This window comes from Anolis carolinensis, unplaced genomic scaffold, assembly GCF_035594765.1.
Source record: "Anolis carolinensis isolate JA03-04 unplaced genomic scaffold, rAnoCar3.1.pri scaffold_7, whole genome shotgun sequence".
NCBI lineage: Eukaryota > Metazoa > Chordata > Lepidosauria > Squamata > Dactyloidae > Anolis > Anolis carolinensis.
This window is the reverse complement of record NW_026943818.1, coordinates 20,750,785-20,769,613: the sequence shown is the minus strand read 5'-3', so window position 1 is coordinate 20,769,613 and position 18,829 is coordinate 20,750,785. Positions and strand designations below refer to the sequence as shown.

The 18,829-nt window shown below is 45.1% G+C and overlaps 1 protein-coding gene across 2 annotated transcripts in view; it reads left to right on the top strand.

Moving 5' to 3' along the window:
* Window positions 1-16,664, top strand: part of eln (elastin) — a 44,703-nt gene extending 28,039 nt beyond the window's left edge. Inside the window, exons 9-35 of one of the 2 annotated variants that reach the window (XM_062959384.1) lie at window positions 435-497; window positions 902-973; window positions 1,441-1,473; window positions 1,571-1,645; window positions 2,289-2,315; window positions 2,613-2,675; window positions 3,854-3,898; window positions 4,053-4,139; window positions 4,470-4,535; window positions 6,571-6,699; window positions 7,695-7,742; window positions 7,888-8,031; window positions 8,114-8,170; window positions 8,274-8,375; window positions 8,465-8,524; window positions 8,713-8,847; window positions 8,995-9,054; window positions 9,301-9,456; window positions 10,375-10,422; window positions 10,555-10,593; window positions 10,702-10,785; window positions 11,801-11,842; window positions 12,404-12,424; window positions 12,600-12,620; window positions 13,141-13,158; window positions 13,822-13,866; window positions 14,469-16,664. In XM_062959384.1, coding sequence (XP_062815454.1) covers window positions 435-497; window positions 902-973; window positions 1,441-1,473; window positions 1,571-1,645; window positions 2,289-2,315; window positions 2,613-2,675; window positions 3,854-3,898; window positions 4,053-4,139; window positions 4,470-4,535; window positions 6,571-6,699; window positions 7,695-7,742; window positions 7,888-8,031; window positions 8,114-8,170; window positions 8,274-8,375; window positions 8,465-8,524; window positions 8,713-8,847; window positions 8,995-9,054; window positions 9,301-9,456; window positions 10,375-10,422; window positions 10,555-10,593; window positions 10,702-10,785; window positions 11,801-11,842; window positions 12,404-12,424; window positions 12,600-12,620; window positions 13,141-13,158; window positions 13,822-13,866; window positions 14,469-14,494 — 1,766 coding nt within the window. In that variant the 3' untranslated portion in view covers window positions 14,495-16,664. The remainder of the gene's footprint in view (window positions 1-434; window positions 498-901; window positions 974-1,440; window positions 1,474-1,570; window positions 1,646-2,288; window positions 2,316-2,612; window positions 2,676-3,853; window positions 3,899-4,052; window positions 4,140-4,469; window positions 4,536-6,570; window positions 6,700-7,694; window positions 7,743-7,887; window positions 8,032-8,113; window positions 8,171-8,273; window positions 8,376-8,464; window positions 8,525-8,712; window positions 8,848-8,994; window positions 9,055-9,300; window positions 9,457-10,374; window positions 10,423-10,554; window positions 10,594-10,701; window positions 10,786-11,800; window positions 11,843-12,403; window positions 12,425-12,599; window positions 12,621-13,140; window positions 13,159-13,821; window positions 13,867-14,468) is intronic. The other variant, XM_062959385.1, reaches the window with a different exon arrangement.
* Window positions 16,665-18,829: the final 2,165 nt, after the last annotated feature.

The following is an 18,829-nucleotide window of genomic DNA, read 5'->3' as shown; positions in this document are numbered from 1 at the left end:
TAATTTGCGAATTGGCTTTAATCTTCAGCAAGTGGTGAAATTATATATATACACCAAAGAATTGTAATACATACAATCAGGCAAAATGGGGTCATGGGTGGAAAAAGTTCAAGAAGATCTGATCTAGAGAGGTCTTCTCCTCTTGACATCTCCAAAAGAAAAGGTTGGAGATGTTTTAGCTGGAGATCTGGCTGGACTTGATGGCCTCAGGGGGACCTTTCCATCCATAGGATTCCATGAATGGGGAAAGCCAGGACACTTTAGGAAGCTCCATATTTTTTGGAAGGTCCACCTTGCCTTCCTGCAGCCTGCGAATCTAGAAACCACCCTTAGTGTTGGGCTTTGAAGGCATCTACCATACTTCTCTTGGAGAAGAATGGAGGAACGAGGAAATGGGGCATTGGGTCACCCTGGTTGTGTGCTTCCTTCAACAGGAGTTGGCATCCCAGGTGTCGGGATCCCGGGTGTCTTCCCTGGAGGTGTCCTCCCTGGGACAGGTGAGTTGAATCTCTGATGGTCCCGCCATTCCTTCACCTTTCCTTCTCCCATGAAGAACCCAGTATCAAAATATTATGTTGCTTAAGTCGGGGTCTCCTGGTAGGCCATATCTCACTCAACGTTCAAGAATTGGGAAAATCTTGAAGAACTTTCCCAATGCCAATGAGGTATTTTTGACATATTTTAGGGACCCAGAGTTATCTTATTTAGAAATGAAGAGTGCTCAGAAGTCTTGGGCCTGGGGTCCGTCCATTGCCCTCAATCCAACATCTTGTCCCATTGGGAGTAAACTGATTGAACCTACTGGTTTCCCATCAGCTCTTTTGTTGGGATTTCAGACTTGAGAACCCAAAACACCACATATGTTGTTGTCCATGGTGTTCTTTAATGTCTCCGATTGTAGGGATCCGCTACCCCGGGGTAGGGGTCTTACCGGGGGTGCCAACAGGAAACGGGCTCAAGGCCAAAGTCCCAGGTAAGTCCTTTTCTATGACTTAATATGTCAACCTTTAGTCAAGGCTGATGTCTGGAGACCTTCTGAGGAAGCTAGGCATATTCCACATATACATGAGAACCACTTTTCAATATCCACAATGATCCCATGGAGAAGACGGGGAGAGTGGCATTTGAATCCATGGATCCTAATGACCGAAAAAGAGATTCCACCTAAAAGTCAGGAGGACTTTAAGAATGAAAGAGTTTCCATCAGAAGTTGGTGGATTTCTTTGGAGGCCTTCAACCAGGGGTTGGATAGGCACCTTTCAAGGATAATTTCTCTTTATATATATATATTTCATTTCCCAACCAAAGTGGTTCTTTAAAAGACCAGAAATTCTGGAATCCTGTTTTCCACCACTTTGCTTTTCTCTACTCCTCCCTGGCTAAGTTTCAGTCAGTCAAGTGACAATTTCTGCTAATTTTCTCTCCTTTTTTCCTTTCTAGGAGCAGGAGGAGGTGCTTTCGCTGGGATCCCTGGTAGGTTGGAGCTTCTAAAAAACTTTCTGAGCTGATAGAATATTATTATTGTTGTTATTATTGTACTTTGTTCCATTCCTATTCTCGGCTATTCTAGGTTTCGGGGGTTTTGGTGGTGGCCAGCAACCAGGATTACCTCTGGGATATCCGATCAAAGCCCCTAAACTCCCAGGTCAGTCTTCATCCAGAGTTCATTCAGTCTCAGTGTTGGAGCAACAAATCCAAATAAAAATTCACACTTTTGAAAGGAAAAGTTCACGTTTTAGGAAGGAATACATTCACATTTTGGGAAGGAATACGTGCCCATTTTGGGAAGGAATATGTGCCCATTTTGGGAATGAATAAATACCCATTTTGGGAAGGAATACGTGCCCATTTTGGGAAGGAATGCATGCCCATTTTGGGAAGGAGTACATGCCCATTTTGGGAAGGAATACGTGCCCATTTTGGGAAGGAATACGTGCCCATTTTGGGAACGAATACATGCCCATTTTGGGAATGAATGTGCCCATTTTAGGAAGAAATACGTGCCCATTTTGGAAAGGAATAAGTGCCCATTTTGGGAAGGAAAAGGTGCCCATTTTGGAAAGAAATACGTGCCCATTTTGGGAAGGAATACATGCCGATTTTGGGAAGGAATACATGCCCATTTTGGGAACGAATGTGCCCATTTTGGAAAGGAATACATACCCATTTTTCAGAAGGAATACATACCCATTTGGGGAAGGAATACATGCCCATTTTGGGAACGAATATGCGCCCATTTTGGGAAGGAATGCATACACATTTTGATCCCGTTTCCTCCTTCTTTGCAGGTAGCTATTATGGAAAGCTATCTTTCGGTGAGTCCTCTTGAATTATATCTGTGTTATCAATGGACCCCAAATTTGCCAGATTTGATAGAATGGGGCTATGATGACTTTCTCTCGATCGGGACACTAGACGCTTATCGATGCAACCTAGAATTGCATCGGCCTTTTTAGTTGCGGCATCACACTATCAAAGCATCCCAAGGGGCCTCTTCTGCTCAGACCCTAAAGCTATGGAAACATCTTGAGAATTCTTAACCCCTTTCCTGCCTCATAGAGTTTAATTTGGACTTTATATCAGACTAATGTCCATTTTGTTTGTGGTTTTAGGGGCTGGGCCTGGTGGAGTCTTCGGTGGGGCTGGAGGAAAGGCTGGCTACCCCACTGGCACAGGTAAACCTGATAATAATAATAATAATAATAATAATAATAATAATAATAATAATAATAATAATAATAATAGGGTTGTTGTACGTATGGCTGTATGGCCATGTTCCAGAAGTATTCTCTCCTAATGTTTCGCCCACATCTATGGCAGGCATCCTCAGAGGTTGTGAGGTATGGAGAAACTAAGCAAGGAAGGTTAATATATATCTGTGGAAAGTCCAGGGTGTGAGAAGAACTCTTTGTCAGTTGGAAGCCAGTGTGAATGTTGCAGTTAATCACCTTAATTAGCATTGGAAAGGTTCATCTCCTGTCTTTTCCTGCCTGGGGGGCATCCTTTGTCCAGAGTCATTATTTGCCCCTGGAACTCTTCTGTTTTCAGAGTGTTGCTTTTTATTTACTGTTCTGATTTTTGAGTTTTATTTAATAATAATAATAATAATAATAATAATAATAATAATAATAATTACATCACACAGTCCTAAACGCTTGGGAAGTGTTTGACTTGTGATTTTGTGACACGAAATCCAGCATATCTATTTGTTCGCTGTGTCATACTATGTTGTTGTGTCAATAATAATAACAACAACAACTTGGAAGTGTTCGACTTGTGATTTTGTGATACAAAATCCAGCATATATATCTTGTTTGCTGTGAAAATAATAATAATAATAATAATAATAATAATAATAATAATAATAATAATAAGAAGAAGAAGAAGAAGAAGAAGAAGAAGAAACCAGTGCAGGTGGTTCCGGTTGTGATTGACACACTGGGTGCCGTGCCAAAAGATCTCAGCTGGCATTTGGAAACAATAGGCATTGACAAAATTACGATCTGCCAACTGCAAAAGGCCACCCTACTGGGATCTGGACGCATCATCTGAAAATTCATCACACAGTCCTAGACACTTGGGAAGTGTTCGACTTGTAATTTTGTGATACGAAATCCAGCATATCTATCTTGTTTGCTGTGTCATAATAAAATAATACCATATATTTGCCTTTCAAAGCCTTGTCCTCACACGATCCCTTTAAGGTCAGGAAGTGGGATGCAATCGGACCCCATGAGTTGTAGTTTGCCAAGGCAGTGCTATCCTGGGATCCTTGTCACACTACAACTCCCAGGATCTCATCACGCGGTTAAAGAGGGGGTCTGTTTGAAAACAGTGTCTTGTTTCTTTCCAGGCGTTGGGGCGCAAGCGGCTGCTGCGAAAGCTGCAGCGAAATACGGTGAGAACCCAGCATTTCAAGTTTGCATAACACTTTCTCATTTGCTCTATGCCACTTTAACTGCCCGTTGGCCTTTCTGGCTGGGGATGATGGGAGTTGTGTGCAGATCCAATTGTGTGTCATTCATAATCCCTTCTTCTGTCTCTTTCTGAAGGTGTCGGAGCGGGAAGACTTCCCGGAGCCGGGGCCCTTGGAGTGGGAGGTTTGCTGCCCGGCGCCGGCGGTGTGCCAGGAGCAATCGGTAAATCAGCAAATCCTAGACCCCCAAAGGCCATCTAGTCCAGCACCATTCGAGCCCTCCCAACAGATGGCCACCCAGCCTTTGATTAAATCTCCAGAAAAGGAAGGACTCCTAGGCAACATATCACTTTGCCAAACGGAACAAGTTCTTCCTAGTGGGCTCTCTTTTTCCTACAATGAGAACCCATTGCTCCTTTGTATCCGGATAGGAACAAAACATGGAATATTACATGTGACTCCATTCAAGCCATCATCATTTGCTAATATTACGATCCAAAGTCACGGGAAAGTCACTCTTTATTCCTGACTCTTGTTTACGTTTCGGCCACAGGTGCTGGTGGTCCAGCCGCTGCCGCCGCTGCTGCGGCCAAAGCAGCGGCCAAAGCGAGAGCTTATGGTGAGTACATCAGGCAGAGAAACTCAGTCTCGTGAGAGATGCAAAAAGCAAAGTTTATTTTCACCATAGCTATGAGAAGGCGGACAACTGTACATACTCCAGAGGGCTGCACAATGCCGCAAAGGCATGTTGTAGCAAACAAAGAATTTTATATCTCGGCCTTATCTAGAATTGACCAATGGCTGAGGGTCTTCCTCACCTTCCTCACCTACTTGGCATAAATGATACCAATAACCCAACTTGTTTACTCCGAGCTTTCTTTTCTCATTAGAACTTTCTGGAGGAAGGCACCTGCTCACAGCAAAAGGGAGGGGTATAGGCCCTGTGTTGCACATACAAAGTGCTTATATTGTCCATATAAAGGCTATAGGATATATGCAGAGGCAAAGCTATATAGGCAATAGTTTACTACTTTCTGGCTTATGGTCCCTTCAATAGACACATGACATGTTTTAATGAAATGAGACCTAGCATAGCGTTGGATTATGACACTAGGGACCTGGGTTCGAATCCCCGCTCGGCCAAGGAAACCCACTGAGTGACCTGGAGTAAATTATACTCTCTCGTGAATGAAACGGATCATTCCAAGCCAACATTTGGGCTGTTTGAGGACACTCTTGCATCCTTTTATCTCTACGTGGACCATTTCCAGCTAGGGATGGAGATCATCATGGAGGCATGCTGCCCGCTAGTGGAATATTTTGAATATGACATCTCCAAAGGCAATGCTTTCTGGGACTGGAAGATCCCTTCTTCTTCATGTATCTCTAAGTCCTCCAGCACTGAGTTCAATGACAAACCTGCACCAGAGGTTGCCCATAAAGTCTCACTGGAGGACCTCGAGATTCCGGAGAGCGTTCTAGCATCCTCAAAGTCCTCCAGGATGGCTCTGTGGTCAAACTCTAACCTGAGAGATGTTCAAGGGATCGCAAGGTCCTCCTGCTGGAGGTCCTCCAGTGTGGCTTTATGGGCAATGTCTGGCACAGGTTGGCCATCAAGTTGGTTGGAGGTCTTAGAGAATCACATTGGAAGACCTAGAACCACACTGCAGGACCTAGAACCACAATGGAGGACCTAGAGATTCCTGAGAAGTCTTTGAGGGGCCCATAGGTCTTCCAGCATTATGGTTGCAGAGTTACATATTTTCATCAAGTCTGAGTAATCAACCCCAATCACATTAGAGAACCTAGAACCATAAAGGATGACCTAGAACCACAATTGAAGACCTAGAGATTCCCGAGAAGCCTTCAGGGGACCTTTAGGTCTTCCATCACAATGTTCATAGAGTTGCACATTTTCATCAAGTCTGAATAATCCACTCCAACCTCATTGGAGGACCTAGAACCATAAAGGAGGACCTAGAACCACAATGGAGGACCTAGAGATTCCTGAGAAGTCTTCAAGGGACCCAGAATGATGTAAATAGAGTTTCACATTTTCATCAAGTCTGAGTATTCAACTCCAACCACAATGGAGGACCTAGAACCACACTGGAGAACCTAGATGTTCCTAGGAAGTCTTCAAGGGGCCCATAGGTCTTCCAGCATGATGGTTGCAGAGTTACATATTTTCATCAAGTCTGAGTAATCAACCCCAATCACATTAGAGAACCTAGAACCATAATGGAGGACCTAGAACCACATTGGAGGATCTAAAGGTTCCTCAGAAGTCTTCAAGGGACCTTTAGGTCTTCCACCATGATATTCATAGAGTTGCACATTTTCATAAAGTCTGAGTAATCAAATACCCAAAAATCATATTGGAGGGTGGACTTGGGATCCTGAAGGTCATCTAGCCGAACCCCCGGTAACCCAAGCTAACCCTGTTATCAAGAGGTGGGCACCCAAGCTCCCTTCCTTGTTCCCCAATGAAGGAAAGTCCAACTTCTCTATAAGGCAGTCCACTTTCCCATACCTTGAGGAGGACCTTCATAATGTTTGATCCAGGAGGATCATCCACCCCCTGGAGTGTGTTCCTTCTCTTTCATTTTGGGAGGTCCTGAGGTGCCCCCCCCCTCTCTCTCTCTTTCTTGCAGGTGCTGGAGGCCTTCCTGGGGCTGGGGTCGGCGGAGTGGGGGTCCCTGGAGGTGTTGGGATCCCGGGGGTCGGCGGACTTCCAGGAGTCGGACCTGGGGTCGGAGGAGTCCCTGGAGCAGGGGTTGGAGGTAAGGGGTGGACCTTATTATTATTATTATTATTTCCTGCAAACATGGAGGACTTAGAATCATATTGCAGGACCTAGAACCATGCTGGAGAACCTAGTTATTATTATTTTTATTATTATAAGGGGCCCATAGGTCTCCCAGCATGATGATTGCAGAGTGGCATCTTTTCATCAAGTCTGAGTAATCAGCCCCAATCGCATTAGAGAACCTAGAACCATAATGGAGGACCTAGAACCATGCTGGAGAACCTAGAGATTCCTGAGAAGTCTTCAAGGGGCCCATAGGTCTTCCAGCATGATGACTGCAGAGTGGCATATTTTCATCAAGTCTGAGTGATCAGCCCCAATCACATTAGAGAACCTAGAACCATAATGGGGGACCTAGAACCACAACTGAGGACCTAGAGATTCCTGAGAAGTCTTCAAGGGGTCCATAGGTCTCCCAGCTTGATGATTGCAGAGTGGAATATTTTCATCGTCTGACTAATCAGCCCCAATAACATTAGAGAACCTAGAACCATAATGGGGGACTTAGAACCACAACTGAGGACCTAGAGATTCCTGAGAAGTCTTCAAGGGGCCCATAGGTCTTCCAGCATGATGACTGCAGAGTGGCATATTTTCATCAAGTCTGAGTGATCAGCCCCAATCACATTAGAGAACCTAGAACCATAATGGGGGACCTAGAACCACAACTGAGGACCTAGAGATTCCTGAGAAGTCTTCAATTCTGGAAGACTTGGCTTTGCATCCCTATTCAGCCATGGAGACTCCTGAGGGCAAGTCACACTCTCTCAACCTCAGAGAGAAATGAAGTCAAACCCTGAGAAGGAACCTTGCCTTTGGATCTCTATAAGTTGGAAATGAAGGCACAAACTCTAGCAAGAAGTTTTAGGCCCTGAGCTTGCATTAAAGTTAATATTGGTTTCCTAGTATAGTAATTGTCAATCTGCACTATGTTTCTCCTGATTGTCTTTCCTTCTTTGTATCCCTTAGGCCTAAGTCCAGCCGCTGCAGCCGCCGCCGCCAAAGCAGCCAAATATGGTACGTTTCAATTGTCCAGAACTCCAAGGCAATTGATTCCATTCCAGACAGGTCTCACCATCACATAGTTCTCCCTTATGTTTGTGTGGTATCTTTTGTCTTGCGGTATGAAGCCATTGCGGTATTTCATGCCTTTCCTATGCAGGTCTGGGTCCAGGCGGTGTTGGGGCCATCCCAGGTGGCGTTGGTGTTGGTGGCATTCCTGGTGTCGGCGGTGTTCCCGGAGTCGGTGTCGGTGGCGTTCCTGGTGCTGGCATTGGAGGCGTTCCGGGTTTGCCAGCAGCTCCAGGTACGTTAATAGGAGAAAACCATCTCTGCCCAAGGACGAGTTCCTCCCTTGTACCTTGACTTGCTTTTCTCTCTGCCAACAGGCGCCGGGGCCTCGGCTGCAGCCGCAGCTAAGGCAGCCGCAAAAGCCGCAGCGTATGGTACGTTGAGTGACTACAGGGTCTCCATTGAAGCTTCCTCACTGATTATTATTATTATTATTATTATTTATTAATAATGTGTTGTTTTGGTTCTCTTCAATAGGAAGAGGAGTCGCTCCTGGCTACGGAGGAATCGGTGGCATTGGAACCGGTGGCATTGGAACTGGTGGCCTCGTGCCCGGCGGTGTCGGTGTCGGCGGTCTAAGTAGGAGACTAACGTTTTCTCAACTTGGTTGCTTGGGTTGGGTTTGTCTTCTTCGGGAACTGAACCTCGGCGTGTTCCTCTCTTCTCAGCTCCGGGAACTCAAGCAGCCGCCGTTGCAGCAAAAGCAGCCGCCAAAGCAGCGAAATACGGTACGAAAGTGTCTTCTATCTGGTGGAGTCTCCTTCCTCCTCTGGAGGCTTTGAAGCAGAGGCTATCTATACATATATAGATAGACACATACATATAGTTGGTTGTACTGGATGGACCTTGGGGACTCTCCCAACTGTAGGATTCTACGAAAGGTAGGCTTTTCAGCCTGTGGGTTTTGCCCAAGCAGGAGCCGGTGGAGCGAGGGGTCTCGTTCCTGGGGCAGGAGTCGGTGGTCTGGTGCCAGGCGTTGGCGGCGTTGGAGGTGTTGGAGGCATTGGCGGCGTCGGTGGCGTTGGCGGCGGTCTCGTTCCAGGCGCTGGAGGTAAAGGAGCGAAACCTACGTGGGAATCTTCTGCCGTCCCATTATTTCCGGTGTCGTTGTACTGTCCTGGCTTCTCTCCCTTCCTCCCGCTTTCATCCTCAGTGCCCTTCTGCTGCTTTGCCAAAAGTCTTATGTCTTTTCTGTTAGGAGCCGGGAGCATCAGCGCAGCCGTGGCAGCTAAAGCGGCAGCAAAGGCAGCTAAATATGGTGAGTCCCAACTTGTCATTACAGTCTCAACTTGACATAGAGTTGCATTGGAGGACCTCAAGATTCCAAAGAGATCGTCCTTCTGGGAATTTTCTACGTCCTCCAATGCTACACTATGGTTATTTACCCAGACGGTGAGAATCTTCACTACTGGAGATGTATTCAGTGCAGAATCCACACTGTTCTGGTTTTGCATTTTCCTGGGCAGGAAGTCATAACAGAAAAATTGTCCCAACCTCTTTTTAGGTGCTGGAAGAGGTGGAGTCTTACCTGGAGGTGGAGTCCTACCTGGAGGTGGAGTCTTGCCAGGGGGCGGAGTCTTACCTGGAGGTGGAGTCCTACCTGGAGGCGGAGTCTTGCCTGGAGGTGGAGTCGTCCCTGGAGGCGGAGTCTTGCCTGGCGGTAAGCTTCCTAGAGCATCCTTGGCGTACTTCTATTCCTATGGACAATTAATACTGGATTGAGCTTTCCTATTGTTTTTATGGGGTTGTTGGATCTCAGCAGCAAGATGCTGGGAATTTCTCAGAGGACAAGGGGGATGATGAGTCCTACTGAAGAGTGAACTGCAGGCCTTAGATCAGAGAGAAAGGCTGGCAGTTGCAGTTGACACAGAAGATGTTTGGGATTCCAATGTTTGTTCCTTAGCAACTGGGGAAAAGTCCATTTCTCTTGGGAATCAATCTTCAGCAGAAGAAGAGGAGTTTTCCCATGATATCAGATTAGGCCTCTGCATGGAGGGAGTGAAGGATAGCTTAATTAGGCGTTCAGAAAGACTCTGTGAGAAGTTCTTGAGACCCAGGTGTCAAAGGCATGACCTCATGGCTTCTTGGTTGGGCCTGAGCTTAAATTATGTTTACTTGGTGTCTCCAGAGCAGACATTGCCAGAGCTTCAAGTTCCTATTTCAGTTCTCATGCTCATGATTCAAGTCTCCTGTGTTGCTATAAGAGTTCTGCCATTAAAAAGTTCCTCTTTTCATGCTTATGGATTTATGCCTATTATCTTCATTTCCTGGATTTCATGTACCTTGCTATTTTGAACTACTGATCTTTGGACATATGGACCAGTGCTATTTTATAGCACCTTTTCTACTGCTTTTGTACATAAACTTCTAGCTGTAGTTATATACTACTAGACTCCGGGGTGATACTGGGTGAACTACGTGTTCCAAAGCTAGAGTGCAACAGGGGTTTTCTGGGGCTGAGAAAATCCGAGTCACCCAATGGGTTTCCATATCCGAGTGGGGATTTTAAGCCAAGCCTCCCATAAAAGATCTCCATGCATTGGATTCTGATGGCTCTTTTCTTCCCCTTGTCTCACAGGAATCCCTCAAATCGGAGTACAGCCTGGAGCCAAGCCCCCTAAATATGGTAAATCTATAGGGTGGGATCAATGTTCGGTTCAAATTCTCTGCAACATACAGCCAACAGAGGAATGAGGGTCCCTCTACACTGTAGATTTAATGTAGTTTGATAGCACTGGAACTGCTCTTTTTTTATCAGGTGTGCCAGGAGCCGGACTGGGTGGACTTGGCGTTCCAGGTAAAAACGGGTCGAAACAGGGCATTTGGGGGGAAGAAGAAAGAAAGAAGGATGAACGAGGAATTCTAAAAAGTGCAAAACCACGTCAATGAGCCCCTTTCTGTACAGGTTTTGGTGGTCGAGGAGGTGGCTTGGTCCCAGGAGCCGGTGGTGCTGGTTATGGTGGGCTGGGAGCTGGAGGCCTCTCTCCTGGTGAGTAGGAACAGTTAACGGTACACTTAGTCACCTTTCCACACCAGTAAGGAGGTGGATCCGCTCCGAGTTTTAATGCCTCTGGGCTGAGAGAGTGTTGTACCTCAGTGCTGGTTCACCTTGCTCTTACACACGCCACCACAGCAGACTTGGTTTTTACAGTTTGTTGATAAAATATAGCAAAGTCTTAATAAAAAGCAGTAAAGAAAACAGTAATCCAATTGTAAAGGCAATCTGCAGAATATAGTTCGAAGTCTCTGTAGAATATAGCAACTCCGTCCTGAAAAACAAGGCAGCATGAACTCCAAAATACAATCCAAAACTCAGGAACTAAGCATGAACAAAAACATGAAACCTTTTGCATGAGCAGAGACAAGGCAGGAGTTAAGCTTCCAAAATCAACATTGTTTTATCTAAAATCTTTCCCTGTTTCTCTCTATTTAACCATGCTTACAGTCTAAGAAAGCATTTCTCTGTCCTTGAGCTCCCACATGTTTCCCAGCTATTCTCAGAGAACGCCTGGGACGATGAACCCTTAACCTTAACCTTGTATCTCGATCTAAGGAAGACTCCTCTGTCTCGCTGCCAGAGCCACCTGGACTTTGTTGATGTTCAAAATCCTATGATTTTGAACAGGATTATCACTAACTTCAGCTTCCCTGCTAGCCTGAAACCTTTCTAACAATTCAGAGCCTTCAACATTTACTTGGTCAACCTGCTGAAACCCAAATCCCCCTTCATTATCAGACTGAACCACAACAGAGAGTGTGACTCACATAAGGCCAACCCCTTGATTTTCCATGGATATCCAAGACCGTAGTCCAATGTTTGAAACATTCGGTTTGAACCCCTTTTAATCGTGGGATCATTGTTTCAATTTCTTTTCAAGTATTTTAATTACTTCTACAGTTTTGGATGTTATCACTCCGAAATCTTTGGCTCGAGGTCAAGAATAGGCAATGAAAGACATATTGTCATTGAGAATTGGCACTATTTTTTCCTTTTTTTCTCCCAGGGTTGACGTATCCAGGGGCCGGCGGTAAACCACCCAAACCAGGTAATATTTTGATTTTTCTTTCCAAATGGGGTCAAAAGATATGGCAAATGGCGTCCCAAGGAAGCTCTCCCTCTCTCTTTATATATACACATATATTTATAGAGAGAGGGGGGAATGATATGTATGTGTGTGTATGTTTGTTTGTTCCACAAAAACACCTACATAGCTTGATGGATCTGGACCAAGCATGGCACCCAGACACATCATGATCCAACTTAAAATACTGGTGGGTTTTCGGTTTTAAAAATCCACCTATTTTAGAGCTAGGGTGCCAAAAATGAATGAATATGTATGCATGCAATACTCAGATGCAACCACAAGAGAGCAGCATTCAAAGTGAAACTAGATAGGTATGCATATATATTTGTTTGTTCCACAAAGGCTTCTACATGGCTTCATGGATCTGGATTAAACTTAGTCCACATGTCCTTCATGATCCAACTTAAAATACGAGAAGGGCCAAATGGATCCCAAGGAATATATGTCTTCCTTAGCATCTATCGATTCCCTAAAACAGAACCTATTCTGATGGTGTATTCTTTTCCCTCACTTTCTCTGCAGGTTATGGTGGTGGACTTCCCGGTAAGGCATCATTTGAGAAAATATCTCAATTCTATATATCCCTCCTTTGTCTTTGATAAAGCATTTATAAAATCTCAATCCAAGAGTGTATTCATAGGCAAAACCCCTCTCCAAAGATTTAAAAGAGAATGGAGTTGGTTAGATTTTGACTCATCTCTTCCTTTTCCCCTTGTAGTTAATGGACTGCTTCCTCAAGGTACGGTTTCAGGCTCATCCCCTCCCTTAGAAAGCTAGCTCTAAAGGCTTGGAATATTTATTTTACGAGACCTCTTATTCGGTACCCATCTCCCCTCCCTTAGAAAGCTAGCTCTAAAGGCTTGGAATAGTCAATTTACGAGACCTCTTATTCGGTACCCATCTCCCCTCCCTTAGAAAGCTATCTCTAAAGGCTTGGAATAGTCATTTTAAGAGACATTCGGTACCCATCTCCCCTCCCTTAGAAAGCTAGCTCTAAAGGCTTGGAATAGTCATTTTAAGAGACCTCTGATTCGATGCCTTTCTCCCCTCCCTTAGAAAGCCCCAAAGGCTTGGAATATTCATTTTAAGAGACCTCTGATTCGATGCCTTTCTCCCTTCCCTTAAAAAGCTAGCCCCAAAGGCTTGGAATATTCATTTTAAGAGACCTCTAATTCAGTGCCCTTCTCCCCTCCTTTAGAAAGCTAGCCCCAAAGGCTTGGAATATTCATTTTAAATATGTTTTTCTTTTGCCTTTCTAGTTGGAACCGGCTACGGAGGTAAGTTGGAGTCCTTCTGAAATGGGGAAGTTGGAGGATTGGATCAATGCTGGGTTTCCAATAAGATCAGCACCCCGGAGAGAGCCACCAAAGCAAACCCAATCTGGCCTGGATCCGCTGCCCCACTGACCTGGGAGACAATATCTCTCAACATAGTCGTCATTCAAATCTAGGCACTTATCATACCGATGAATGAGCTTGGAAACTCCTTCCCTACAAAACTCTGCCGCTTGTGTCCTCAACGCAGTGTTTTGGTGATGATGTGCAGCTGCGGAAAGCGGTGACTGGCTGGTTGAGGACGCAAGCGGCAGAGTTTTGTGGGGAAGGAGTTGCCAAGCTCATTCCTCGCTATGATAAGTGCCTAGATTTGAATGGCGACTATGCTGAGATGTGGTATTTGGGTGTGGTTTTCAACTGCATATGGTAAATGTCTTCTCCTGTACTTTGTTCATTTTTAATTCCAAAACGTAATCTACTTTCTGGATAACCCTTGTATGTTGTAGAGAGGTTACTTCTCAGAGAAGTTATTCGATGGCATGTTGCTGGCAGATTTTCCTATACACTTACACTGGAGGACTTAGCAAATTCCTAGATGGAACTAATGGAAATTCTTCCCCTGTTTCACCTCCTCCGCTCCATATTCTCCTTCTTCTTCTTTTTTAGGCTTGAGTCCGGCAGCTATGGCAGCTGCTAAAGCAGCAAAATATGGTAAGATGTGGAGCAGGATGGTGGGAGTAGCCGTCCCAAAAAGGAACTTTCCATGTAATGTTTGGCCTTGTAGATATAGCCAGTCTAATAAACCTCTTTTTCTAGCTTCTGGGAGAAAAGTGGGGTGGATAATAATAATAATAATAATCAGTAAAAAATCAGAAACTCCTCAAAGCACAGCAGACAAAAACCAGTACAAGAAAACCGCACTACAAACTAGAGCTGACAGCTGGCACAACAAAACATTGCATGGAAAGTTCCTTGACAAAATTGAAGGAAAAGCTAATAAGCATATCTATCTTGTTTGCTGTGTCATAGAATAAAATAATAATAATAACTGCTGGGAGGTGGTACTTGAGGCATAAGTTCCAATGAATCATTTGGGCCACATAGTTGTGCCTCTGTTTGTAGTCAGTCTGTGCAATTTTCTTACAGCAACTGGGGATATGATCAAATAATAATAATAATAATTTCAAATAATCATAATCATAATCATAATAGCTGTTATGGGGAAAAGTGGTATACAGATTTGGGGGTCTGGAGGGTTGGTTTACCCCATACCCCAATGCCAGCAGTGCCTTCATTTCTCTCTCTTGTTCCAGGTGCCCTCGGCCGCAGACGGAAGTAGCCCCGAACTGACCGCCGATCTTTCACCTCATGAACTTTGGTGCTACTGCCTGGTCTCGAATGTACCCCCCACCCACCCACCCACCCTCCTTCAGCCACGGAAGCCCTCTCCCTTGGCACCGTCCTTGCCTCTGCCCCACACAGCCGCCCAAAGACGGCCCGCCGAGCCCCTTTGCCCTGTCTTTGGTGCTACTTCGACCATCTCCTTGGCGGAGGGGCGGGGGTCGCCCAAGCACTTTAGCTTCCCCTGGGGGTCCATAGCCGCTCCTTTGCTCCCTGGGTTGCTTCACAGAGTCATAGAACCTTAGGGTTGGAAGGGAGCCCTAAAGGCCATCTAGTCCAACCCTCTTCTGCCAGGAAGGAAGACATAATAAATCCACGAAACAATAATAGGATCCCAGAGTTGGAAGGGACCCCAAAGACCATCCAGCCCACCCCTCTTCTGCCAGGAAGGAAGACATAATAAATGCATGAAACAATAATAGGATCCCAGAGTTGGAAGGGACCCCAAATGCCATCCAGTCCAACCCTCTTCTTCCAGGAAGGAAGATAGAATCAATAGGATCTGAGAGTTGGAAGGGATCCCCAAAGACCATCCAATCCAACCCTCTTCTGCCAGGAAGGAAGACATAATAAATCCACGAAACAATAATAGGATCCCAGAGTTGGAAGGGACCCCAGAGGTCATCCAGTCCAACCCTCTTCTTCCAGGAAGGAAGACTTAATGAATGCATGAATCAATCGATCAATAAATCAATCATAGGATCCTAGAGTTGGAAGGGACCCCAAAGGCCATCTAGTCCAACTCTCTTCTGCCAGGAAGGAAGACTTAATGAATGCACGAATCAATCGATCAATAAATCAATCATAGGATCCTAGAGTTGGAAGGGACCCCAAAGGCCATCTAGTCCAACTCTCTTCTGCCAGGAAGGAAGACTTAATGAATGCATGAATCAATCGATCAATAAATCAATCATAGGATCCTAGAGTTGGAAGGGACCCCAAAGGCCATCTAGTCCAACTCTCTTCTGCCAGGAAGGAAGACTTAATGAATGCACGAATCAATCAATCAATCAATCAATCAATAATAGGATCCCAGAGTTGGAAGGGACCCCAAAGGTCAACTAGTCTAACCCTCTTCTGCCAGGACGGAAGACTTAATGAATGAATGCATGAATCCAATCAATCAATCAATCAATCATAGGATTCTAGAGTTGGAAGGGACCCCAAAGGTCATCCTGTCCAACCTTCTTCTGCTAGGAAGGAAAATACAATAAATCCCTGAACCAGTTATAGGATCCTAGAGTTGGAAGGGATCCCAAGGGTTAGGGTGACTTCCAGGCAGGAAGTCACAATCCGAACCCTCCCGACAGAGGGCCGGTGTGGCATCTCTTTTGCTACCATGTGAACCAACGGCTCCATTATGTCCTGGTCTCCAGAGCGGCAAAAAACAAAGCTTGCCTCCTTCTTCGTCCAAGAATCTAAACCTGGCTCTCCTGTCACTTTTTCTCGGCTAAACATCCCCATCTCCTTAAGAGGGAATTATAGTTTTCCAGACCTTTGACCATTGTGGTGACCGCTCCGTCTTGTCCATATCCTGGATGGAAGGCTGTTCCCGGTGAGGTCTGACCAAAGCAGAATAGAGCGGGATCCTGATTTCTCCCAATAGAATCGCATTGGCCTTTTTAGCTGCAGCATGACACTGTTGGCTCAAAAGGCGTGCTAGTTTTATTCCAGGTCAAGCGGTCTGACCAAAGCGGAAGAGAGTGGGACAATGGCTTTCCTTCCCTTTGATCTGGACACTAGACTCTTATGGACGCGGCCTAGGATTCGAGGCTGACGCTTCTGGACTTTTTCTTTCCCCGGCGGGATTGACCTTAATCCCGAGGCCGCAGCTGGCCTTTCTCTCCTTCCTCCCTTTCCTGGCTTCCATAGGGCCAGATTAGTCCCAAAACCCGTGTCACAACGGTCCAGATCTGACCCCGTCCCATCCGGGCGACCCGCCAAACCCGTCCTGTTTTTTTTAATTTTCCCCAAACAAACCCCAAACGCCGAATTTTCCCAAAACAAACAAAACAGAAAAAAACAAAAAACAAAAAAATGGAATGGAATTTAAGTAATAATAATAATAATAAAAATTACCTGACTAATAAATAACTTTTTAAAGGAAACCGAAGTTGATTGTCTTTTTTTTTTTGCTTTGGGAATGTTTCTCTATCCTGGGAGTTGTAGTTTGACAAGGTCTCCGGCCTTTTTCTGGGTTTCAGATGCTGGTGGGGTATTCTGGGCAGTCCCTTTTTTAAATCATGTTAGAAGCGACTTGAGACATCCCAGTGTTCCTGACTCTCTCCATTGATGTGGAATTTGCATAACCCCGCCCACTTCCTCTCCCTTAACCCTTTCCTATTTTTCTCTATGGCACACAGTGAAGGAATTGATCGGCATCTGAACATACTAGAGAGGTTTGGGGAGAATTCACCATGATTTTAGGAGTTGTAGGTACTGGGATGTATAGTTTACCTGCAATCTAAGATCACTATGAACTTCACCAACGATGGACCTGGAACCAACGTGGCATACAGAACCCTCATGACCAAGAAAAAATACTGGCCATCTTCAGAGGGATTTATAGGAGTTGTAGTTCACCTCCATCCAGAACGCACTATGAACCCAAACAATGATGGATCTGGACCAAACTTGGCATGCATACCCAATATGCCCACATTTGAATACTGGTGGGTTTTGAAGGGAATTGGTGTGGACATTTTGGAGTTGTGGGTACTGGGATATATAGTTCACCTGCAATCAATGAGCACCCTGAACTCCACCAAAGATGGAATTGGACCGAACTTGGAACACAGAGCCGTTATGACCAGCAAAAAAAAACTGGAGGTTTTTGGGGGAAATTCACCTTGATTTGTGGGAGTTGTAGTTCACCTACCTCCAACCCAAACACCGAAGGATCTGGACCAAACTTGGCATACCCAGATATCTAATATGCTGAATTTTGATGACTGGAGGGGTTTGGGTTAGGGTTAAGGAACTGACCTTCCTTTCTGGGAGTTGTAGTTCACCCACAATCAGGGAAACTGTGAATTCCACCGGTGATGGATCTGGACCAAACTTGGCATACCCAGATATCTAATATGCTGAAATTTGATGACTGGAGGGGTTTGGGTTAGGGTTAAGGAACTGACCTTCCTTTCTGGGAATTGTAGTTCACCCACAATCAGGGAAACTGTGAATTCCACCGGTGATGGATCTGGACCAAACTTGGCATACCCAGATATCTAATATGCTGAAATTTGATGACTGGAGGGGTTTGGGTTAGGGTTAAGGAACTGACCTTCCTTTCTGGGAGTTGTAGTTCACCCACAATCAGGGAAACTGTGAATTCCACTGGTGATGGATCTGGACCAAACTTGGCACACAGAACCCCCATGACTAACTCAATGTACTGGAGGGGTTTGTGGGGGACTTAGTCGACGTAGTGGGAGTTGTAGTTCACCCTACAGCTAGGAAGCACATTCAACCTCATTGATGATGCATCCAGAGCAAACTTGCGCAACATCACAAACTTTAAGTACTGATGGGTTGTTGTATGTTTTCCGGGGTGTTTAAGTACTGATGTTTCTGGGGATTAACCGGTCAATGATGAGAATTATAGTTCACCCACAACCTTGTGTATTTTGGACAATTTTAAAATTATAATAAACTAGCTGTGCCCGGCCATGCGTTGCTGTGGCAAAGTATGGTGGTATGGGAAATAGTCAATCCAGTTCAAAGCAGATAAAATAAGATAATAATAATAATAATAATAATAATAATAATAATAATAATAATTTTATTCTTATATCCCGCCCCATCTCCCCGGAGGGACTCGGGGCGGCTTACATGGGGCCATGCCCAGACACGACAGCACAATGGGTTATATAGCTGTGTGGAAGGGCCTTGAGTCTACATTGCCATATAAACCAGTTCAAATCTGATAATCTGTATCTTATAGGCAGTGTGGAAGAGGCCTAAATGAGGCCTAACTCTGCCTGTCCCCTGGGCTGAGTGGGTTGCTAGGTGACCAAGTGAGCAGAGCTTAGCCTTCTAACTGGCAGCAATTGGATAAAAACAATTATTCCTCTTCCTCTAATTAGGACTTTATTTTTCTTTTCTTTTTGTTGAATGAACGTAGAGGCATGGATGAGGGGTTGTGCTGCCAAGTTTAGTGTTTCTGGGATGTGTAGTTTTGTTGTTTTGTCCTAGGCCAAAATTTCATTGCCTTTTTATATATATAGATTAGGATTGGGTCCTAGATGCTGCAGTGCCAAGGAAGGCTTGAAAG